The 10,244-nt window shown below is 33.2% G+C and overlaps 1 protein-coding gene across 1 annotated transcript; it reads right to left on the bottom strand.

The window, feature by feature from the left end:
* Positions 1-1,297: 1,297 nt before the first annotated feature.
* Positions 1,298-8,997, bottom strand: LOC143063230 (uncharacterized). The gene is made up of 3 exons (XM_076235237.1): positions 8,718-8,997; positions 7,755-7,947; positions 1,298-3,512 (listed from the first exon to the last, which is right to left on the bottom strand). The coding sequence occupies exons 1-3, from the start codon at positions 8,902-8,904 to the stop codon at positions 2,765-2,767; spliced, it is 1,128 nt and encodes a 375-aa protein (XP_076091352.1). The 5' UTR covers positions 8,905-8,997; the 3' UTR covers positions 1,298-2,764.
* Positions 8,998-10,244: the final 1,247 nt, after the last annotated feature.

The following is a 10,244-nucleotide window of genomic DNA, read 5'->3' as shown; positions in this document are numbered from 1 at the left end:
TTGAACTTTATTTGATTTCATCAACAATTAAATTCTTGCATGGGGTTCTTTGATATGCTGAATCTAACCATATGTCTTTGAACTTAAAAGGTTAATGTCCAATTAAAAAAAAATAGGTTCTTAAAACACATTCATTCTGTGTCAGAATTAATCCTATGCTGTGACAAATTCACAAACTGAATTCAGAGGTGTTAGGAAGATTCGGAAATTTAAGTTAATATTGATCTTATTGAAAATGTTGAAAAAGGCAGAGTACCGGTATACTGTATTCTCTTGTACAGTTCTTTACTGAATTTAATATTTCAAAGGCTTACTTGTTGACTTTTAATTTGGGAGAATATTAGTTGCATTAGTTCTTTAAATTTTAACTTAAAGAAAGAAACTTCACAGATTTTTAGTTCCAATATTAATCTTTGAGGTTGCACTTTGTAAGTTCAGCTGCTTTTGGAGGTATATGATATTCGTAGATATGTAAATTTGTTAATGTACTGGTTCCCAGATATGATCCTTGTATTTCTTCTCATAAAGACATATCTTGAGAATGTTATCAGTACACAAAAACTTGGTAGTGCCTAAAGTTTTTTTTTTCTTATACAGGAGTTCCAAAAGTTTACGTAGGGGTACTATAGAATTTAAGAATAAGTTAAAAGTCTTAGAAGTTATGACAGGGCAAATAAACGTTGAAAATATTTTGCAAATCCCTATATTTTCACCTTTGAATAAAATAGTAGTGCATATTAACTTTGGTTTCTGGGATATATATATTTTCTCATTTATAACTAACTTCATGGTAAAAGTGTTAAACATTTTGCCACATATGGAGTTTCTTTGGAAAATTACGCTCTCTATATTTACAGAATTACAGTTCAATACCCATGACAAAATAGTATATACCTCACAGAACATAGTAGGTGACACATGTGGTTGAAAAAATATGTAAATGGGTTAAAAAAATATTCCTTTCAATATGAAATTAAATTAATCCTATATTTCATTGCAGTAAAAATATAGTCATGAAAATATATGTCTTGTGTGTTTCAAATCTCCATTCCTTTTTATTATCGCACTTATTGGCCCAACGTCTGTTGTCTTTAACTTGCACAATCTTCGCATGAAACTAATGGCCCAAATTTAACCAAACTTGGCCATAATCATCATTGTTGTATCTAAAATTGAGAATGGAAATGGGGAATGTGTCAAAGAGACAACATCCCCGACCATAGAAAAAACAACAGCAGAAGGTCACCAACAGATCTTCAATGTACCAATAAATTCCCACACCCAGAGGCATCCTTCAGCTGGCCCCTAAACAAATATATACTAGTTCAGTGGTAATGAATGCCATACAAATTTCCAAATTGTACACAAGAAACTTAAATTAAAATAATACAAGACTATCAAAGCAGGGTTGGCAAAAACCCGGGTTTTATGAGTATTGCCCAGCCCAGTGGGAAATACTGGGAACACCCGGGTTTTACTGGGTTTTAGTGGGTAATACTGGGCAATACAGGGTAATATGAAATACTGGTCAGAATTTTATAGAGAATTCAGTGATCAAACACAAATGTTTTACAATCAAGATATATAAATAACCTTATTTGTTTGTCTGGATTGGTAAAACTGTAAATATAAAGCAAAAATTGTTTTTTTTTAAATAAATATAACTCCTTTTAAGGATTAACACTTACATGTAAGAAAAATTATATTTAAATAATGTCTATGTACTGTCCCTAAGCAAGTAATTATTCAGATTAGAATGCTGATTTGTTTATGTAACAATAATCAGCCCTTTCAATTCTATAAGTGTTAATGGCATGACCCCATAGGGTGTTTATTTAGCAATATGAATGTAAAACATTTGAAATTTACAATCCACTAATATATTGCAATGTTTTTTTCCTTTCAAAGGATGGATTAATATTGAAACAATGCTTGGTAATTAACAAGGTTTCCTTAAATGTGCAAATCTTGTATTCTGTCTACATAGAAAGGAATGAAATTGAATTTTTCTTTATTTTAGAAATGACTGTCAATGGTTATCTGTATAAAAGTATATATTTAGCTGTAATACTATGAAACTACACCAAGATTTTACTATTTTGTGATAAAATAAGCTAAAAAAATCATATTGCCCAGTAATGCCCAGTATTCCCATTTCTGAGAGTATTGCCCAGCCCGGGAAAACCCGTGTTTTCCCACCCGTGAATTCCCAGGCGGGTAATACTTTGCCAACCCTGTATCAAAGGCCAGAGGCTCCTGACTTGGGACAGGTGCAAAAATGAGGCGAGGTAAACATGTTTGTGAGATCTCAACCGTCCCTTATACCTCTAGCCAGTGTAGAAAAGTCATTAAACGCATAACAATATGCACATTAAAAAATCTAGTATAATAAAATATGTGTTCATTGCCCTGGCCAACCATCCAAGATGGCTGCAATAGCTAAAAATAGAACATAGTTGGTAAAATATAGATTTTGGTTTTTATCTTTGAAACCAAATCATTTATGGCAAATCTGACGAAGTCAATTTGTTTATCAGGTCAATTTCTATCTGCCCTGAACATCTCAAATGAAACAGACTACCGGTTGTTGGGTTACTGCCCCTGATTTTTAATTTTAAGGAAATTTTGCAGATTTTGGTTATAATCTTGAATATTATTATAGATAGAGATAAACTGTAAACAGCAATAATGTTATTGAACATGCCCAAAGGGTAAAAGGGTATATAACATGTCATGCAATATTTCAATGTACATTAAATGATATTCAATTGGTTTGATTACTGACAAGCTGCAAAACTTCCCCATATATATCCATACCATGTGATAGGGAATGGCGTTTGAGATCTATACTTTGGTGAAGATTTGCTAAACTTTCTACAGAGAATGGACATGGATCTCTTGGATGTAAATATTGTTCGTCCTGAAAGTCAATGTTTAGGTTCTGCATGGTTTGCTGGATTCTTTCTTGTGGAGGTTGTTCAATGTTACGGACCCCTGTGTGTTTTTCTGGATCACTTAGTAGTAAAGATTGAAACCACATCATGTTAGGTGACTGGTTGTGTTCAGTTCTCACTTTATGATTGTTGTGAGTTTCTGTCCATTCTCTCAGTGCCAAATCAATTCGTGGCAGGAAAACATAATGAAGGATCCATCTATGTACATTGTTAGTTATATTTAACAGTTTGTGCTCCTCCATCAAACAGAACAGTTTGTAGTATGTGTCAAGGACTTTGCAAAACACATCCCTCCATTGTCTCTCGATCCGCTGGTTATGGACAGATGGACCAGTGATGAAACTACCCCTTTCTTCTCCATTCACAGCAATCATAAATCGGCCAATGTCAACATATTCTGTTCCATGGTGTGCTCTTACTCTGCTTGGTAAACCAAACTGGTTCACACCTTGTACAAAAAAACATGCTGCAGCCTTGGCTGTGTTGAATGTCGAAGCTCGTAGAAAAGGCATCAGTCTGGAATGACCATCAATTCCACCATGAACTACAATTCCCCATCTACAATGATGAAAAGAAAAGATTTTATAGTCTTTATTATAAACCATGATAAACTAAAATTAAATAAACAAGAAGTAATTGTAACAGGATGCTGTTACTAAGTCAAACAAAGCACCCATAATTAGCCATTCCCATGGTCCCATATTTTATTAGATTTGTTTTATTATCCCATACATACAAGAATATATAAGGTATAGAGGTAGAGATCTCTTCGATTTACAAGTTCTCTAACAGAAGATCTTAGAGTGTGGGGTGACTCCATAGACTCCCCCTATATTTGGTTTGATTTGTCTTATTGTCCCATACAAGAATACATATGGTTTAGGGGTGGGGATCTCGACCATTTACAAGTTTTCAAACAAGAGGGGGTGGGGTGAACACAAGGGACTTTCCTTTTTTTTAATTTGATTTGTTTTATTGTCCCATGCAAGAATATGTATGGTTTAGGGTGGCGATCTCAATCATTTACAAGTTCTCAAACAAGAGGGGGTGGGGATGACCCCCAGGGACTTTCCTTTTATTTCATTTGATTTGTTTATTTGTCCCATACAATAATATATATATGGTTTAGGGGTGGGGATCTGGACGGTTTACAAGTTTTTAAACAAGAGGGTTGGGGTGAACCCCAGAGACTTTCCTTTGTTTTCCTTTGATTTGTTTTAATTTCCATTGCAAGAATATATATGGTTGAGGGGTGGGGATCTTGACTGTTTACAAGTTCTCAAATAAGAGTGGGTGGGGTTGACCCCTAGGGACTTCCCATTTCTTTCATTTGATTTGTTGTATTGTCCTGTGCAAGAATATATATGGTTTAGGAGCGAGGATATTGATCGTTTACAAGTTTTCAAACAAGAGGGGTGGGGGTGACCCCCAGGGACTTACCTTTTATTTAATTTGATTTGTTTTATTGTCCTATGTATAAGAATATATAAATGGTTTAGGGGTGGGGATATGTATAGTTTACAAGATATTAGCACATTCTCAAATTGAAGGGAGTGGTGGTGACCCCCAGGGACTTGCCCTCTATTTCATTTGATTTGTTTTATTGTCCTGTGATCTTTTCTGAAGACTGTATGTGTTTACCACTTACAGTATTTAAGATAGTCATTTGAAATTTTGTTTTAAATAAAATCCCATAGGGTTCTATAATAAAACCCTCCCCTCTTTTTGCCCCTCAAAATACCCCTTAACAGACCCCAATGCACAAACAAAAGATTGATGACTCCCCTAGACATGTTAGTCTAACATATTATATAATCCTAAGAAAATCTGACAAGCCTTTTCGGAGATCCACAGTGAAAGAGTTCATTTTAAAAGTGGTGGAAGAGGAAATCCAAGTTGAGCTGTGAGAAATAGCTTGGGCCAAAAATAAAATATTGTTTGTTTCCCCTCACACGACCGACCCGGCAAAATCACCGCGACCCGAAAAATTTTATTGGCCATTCTTGTCCACTATTTTTTTTTTTTTTTTTTTTGCTATGTTGGTTATTGGTGATATCTTTCCGATGCTGTAGTCAACGATCGTTGGGTTTTGGTGATACCTTTCCGATGCTGTAGTCAACGAGCGTTTTAAATCAAGGTATTTTTGCATTGAAGCGTCTACATGATTCGGAATCAAGGAAAACAAACAAAATGCTTTCCACACGATTTGTTTGAGTGCAAGGGTGATCTTTTTTTGAAAATAAAAAAAATACTGAAGCATCTTTTAACCCGCTGAGTGCATCTTGATTTGCTTTGTGTCTAACCTCTGTTCCTGTTTAAAGGATAAAATCTTAAAGACTTGGAGTGAAAATGGTCTGACTCATGCTTTAAAATCTATCTACTTTGTCTTTGAACAGGTTGGGCACAAGTCGGGAAATGTGGGATACATGTATTCCCTGCTTTCAGGGAACGTCCCTGTTTTCTGGTGTGAAAAAAAAACAGTTTAAATGGGATTTCATTTATGGCATGAAAATTACAAAAGGACACGTTTTAACGTTATAACTGCATCAGTAGAATTCGTAAATACTTATAAGTATTTTAGGAAATACAAAACATGAATATAAAGTGAAGCCTTGTTTCTTCTAGAACTTGAAAAAACATACAAATCTTTGTTTAGGAATCAATTGACCAAGCTGCATGATCCAGGTGTAACTGAACATAACTGAATTATGTTCACTTCTATTGAAAATTTTTATTCATTGAATTTTAATTCCCAAGTGATTAACATACATGTATCTTTTTGTCATCTCATAATTGATGATCAAGGTATGAATTGGTGAACAAAGGAATTGTTTTGTTATGAGTTATGCATCAAATTAGACTTGAAATAAGCTTGATTTTTTAACTAAAAAAAACACTTGCTATCATTAAGCATTGTTATCACAAGTAGAATGTGTGCTTTTGTAGATTTCATTACATTAAACATGTTAAATGAATAGGGAAAAAAAGAAGGTCCCTATATACTGTTTTTTTTTACACCAGAAAACTGTGGTGTACACTGAATTAGAATACAGGGAAAACCCCACTTTTCTTGACTTGAGCCTTACCTGTTGAATTTTGTACTTTCAATATAGAAATTCATATCAAGGAATAAAATAAAATAATTTGCCTACCTACCTACCCATACCCTAACAACTTCAGTCGGGAGAGGGGAAACAAAGATATTTTTAATGTTGGCCTTGCTTATGACCAGAGATGGGGTTGGTCAATTAACTTACAATTACTTTGCCAATTTAAAGAAATCATGATTACATAAGATTACTTTTCTTTAGAATAATCATGATAACTTTAGATTACTTATGATTATTCTATTGTACTGATTTAATACTCATGATTGCATTTTAATATTGAAGAATTTCTTATAAACTTCGTATTCTTACGAAACTAAGATCTAATTTATTTTCGTGATTTTTTTTATTAATTTCCTTTAAAAATCAAATTTCATGCAATCAGCGCTAGCCTTGTATTGTACAAATAACAGGCACCCAAATTAATTTTTGCTACTGGTACAAATAAAGTCTCCTGTTACCCTGCTTCCATGTTGAGCAAGTGGTAATGGGCTGTTCCAGTAAATGTCTGTTTAAGGGGGATTGATGGTCCTTTCTGAAGGTGTGAAATTATACATCTTAGGGAGTGAAATTTGGGGTTTTTTCATCTGACACATACACTTATAAAAACTTCCGAGGGTCTTGTAGCAGTAAATAATTACAAAAATGCCTATGTCAGATCTTATGTGTGCGTTAAATTTGGAATGTGGGCAGTTGCATACATTTACATGTATCATGCATTATCTAGAGATGTCCTGTTTGGTACAATCCTTGCAGTAATCAATTCTGATAGGTCTTTTTCCCCATGAAAGCCCATCCACCCAATATGAACATAAACTCTACTTCTGATAGGTCATAATTTATAGATCTGATACATGTAGGTAGTTTTTCATGATGTTTTTTTCTGATACGTATAAAACAAAATCTCCCAACCTATCCCCACCTGTCAGAAATTAACTGGAATGGCCTAATGTGAATATTTCTATTTCTGTACAGGTTCATTTTGGATCCCTCTTTGCAGTCCAGGTTTACACTATGTTGATTTATTTAAAGAATTAGAGAGCATGATTTTGATTTTAATCACTAAAGCTTCAAATGTTAGGAGTAAATTTCTGGATAAAAACAATATATATGTACATTTTAAAAATGTATTCGTACTCAGGGACTCAAATATCTGTCTGAATATTTATTCATCAGGTTAGGGGGAGGAGTGGGATCTCTAAAAAATGTTCTGCCTGTATGTATGCGACTCTCCCAAATAGGAGCCTAGAGTTCGTTTCACAAAAAAACTTAGGACTAAGATTGGTCTTGAGTCATGAACAAGTCATACTTTTTGTGTGAAATGACTCTAGATATTCAGTGGTCGTCTTTTGTTGGTGTATTACCTATTTTTTTCTATTCATTTTTTTGTTCAGTAATTAATCTGTCATTTTTCTCGTTTAAATTGTTTTACATTCATGACATTCATCATTTTGAGGACTGGTATAGCTGACTATGCAGTTAGGGCAATGCACATTGTTGAAGGTTGTGAGGAAACCTATAATTGTTACTTTCTTTGTCATTTATTCAATAATAATGTTGGATTAGTACACCATTTGAGAAACATAACTGGATAAGCATGATAAAAGAAAGATATCAATTTGAGTCCAAAACATATACCTCCAGAACAATTAAAACACATGTATCATGTTGACTATCTTTTAAGTAATCTTACCTGCCCAAAGAATGATGGGTATCAAGATGCCAAATAGAATTTGCTGTGGGTACTTTATACTGTCTACGCTGAATAGTACATGACCACCTTTTTGCCGCACCTGCTGAATCTACTCTAGTTAACACTGCTCGGCACCTGTCACGTTGTATGGAAATGCCTTGGGTTTTCAGATAAGAATGGACCTCCATGGCACCTATAAATACAAAAGAAAACAAATTTTATTTTCCATTGAAAAATAGCAAGCTTGTGCAATAGAGTTTTTCATATCTCATATTATAGGTTAAATAAATGTTAATCATCATTTTTATCTATATAAAAATGAGCTTTTAAGGATCCATTCCATCAATCAAATAGTTTAACATTTGTTTCAATTTCAATTAATATTTTGACCTCTATTTCCTTTTAATAATCAAAATTCCCAATGCATGCACTTGTTACACATCTCAAGCTTAGGGGTTAAATAAGGTTGAATTCTTCACTGGTAAGTGGATAATTCATCAGCTATATTTCTTAGCTATTTTGACAAAACTGAACCAAATTGGCTGTAAAAATTGAAATCTTATTACCATATATCATGTATATATGATAACATCTTCATGTCATTCATTTATGACTATCATGATTATATATATTTTAATCAAATAAAGCACAATCATAGTTTATAATTTTTGATGTCATGTAGCTCAGTTTTAGATTTTTCATATTTCACCAAAGTACATCCTTTCAAACAAAATATATACATGATATATAGAATTTTTGTGAGAAATATATTAATTAACCTTTTGGAAAGTATGTGAAACGCATGTTTAACTTATTGCCAGGGTTCAAACTTTTAGAAGTGTTTTTAAAAATATTAAAAACAGTCACAGACACATGGCTCATGACAGAGTTGGATATATTTTAAAAATACCGAAAATATTTATGCTTTTTGGCAAGAAGAAAATAATAACTTTTAAAACAAACCTGCATTTGGATGTTCTCTGTTGTATTCTGCCACTTTCTCTTCCAGTTGATCATCAGTAATAGTACTATATGATGACCTTACTTGAAGATCATGCTCCTTCAATAGCTTGTACAGTGTGTTTGGATGAATTTTTCCGCCAAGCAAACCATCTTCTGCAATCTTCTTCACTGTAAATCCCAAAGACATCAATTGCTGAAGCTTATTTACATCAATATCTAACTGGTGTCTTCCTTTTCCATGAGGGTTTGGATTTGTCTGGTCTGAAGAAAATAAAATTTTATTTGTACATGTACATTTATATTATGTAAGCGATACTTAAATTGAAAACCAAATATATATAGGGTAATGAAAGAATATATATATAAGTGTGCAGATATACACCATGTCCTTCAAAGTTTTTGACCTTGACCTTTCACTTTGGTAATTTTCCAGCATTTCTTGTCCGTCCTCAGGTGTTGGTTATATTTAATAAGTATACATGTCACATATAAAAGTTGAAATTAATATGTTCTGAAGATTAAGAGCTGACTCAATCTTTACTATAGAACATGGGGTTGTCAACTACAACAAACGTTTTTGATTTTGACATTTGACTGAGGAAGTTGTACATTATGAAGCAGTTTATGATGTGGGTAAGTATAGAGTGGGGGCCCATATTCGCCGGGGACACAATTTTGCCGTTTTATGATTTTGAGGTGTAAACACTTCAAAGGATGACTGAAATGGAAGAAATATGCCACTAAATTATAATTTTATAACAAATATGATTATTTTTTAAACTTAAACAAAATTACGGCAATTACTGCAAAAGATCGAAAAACGGACAATGATTTTCGGTCAATTTCCTGAATGAAAAACAGGATTTTTTTCTTAGTAATTTTTTGACTGATTGGCCTAAAGTTCTGTTTTTTACACCTTTGAAATGTTTGCTGTTCATCTATAATAAAATTTATTTGATAAATATTCTATAAAGCTGCAGTTATTTGGTTTTAAAAAGATGTGTAAAAACGGCAAATATGTGTCCCCCATTGACAAAACATCAGGGAATTTCATATCCCCTTTCATCTAACTTTACGGATGATTATTTTCAAACAAACATGTTTTCAAGCATAGGAATGTTTTGCATTTGAAGTTATCTTCATATAGAAATATCAGTATACTTAAAAAACATATAGACCTGAACATGAACTGTAGAAAACATGGAAAGATATGGCAAAAATGAGCACCCCACTCTACATGTCAAGTACACATGTACATGTACACTTTGAAATCATAAATAACAGTTCGCTTCATAGGGTGGACAATATTTGATACGGATGGACAGACATGACTTTATGGTTATCACCACTAGGCATCTCCCTAATTACAAGATTGAAAAAAAAACGGGTTCTTAGATGAACCAGAAATGACCACATATGACTATAATCATCATAATCATGATGATTGGTCAAACATTTTAAGATAAAAATGTGTCTTTTTTTATATTTTAAATCTAAGTATTTGCAGAACTATATCAGCCAATCATG

The sequence above is a fragment of the Mytilus galloprovincialis genome, chromosome 2 (assembly GCF_965363235.1).
Source record: "Mytilus galloprovincialis chromosome 2, xbMytGall1.hap1.1, whole genome shotgun sequence".
Taxonomy (NCBI): domain Eukaryota; kingdom Metazoa; phylum Mollusca; class Bivalvia; order Mytilida; family Mytilidae; genus Mytilus; species Mytilus galloprovincialis.
The sequence above is the reverse complement of the archived record's forward strand: the minus strand, read 5'-3'. Positions and strand labels throughout refer to the sequence as shown.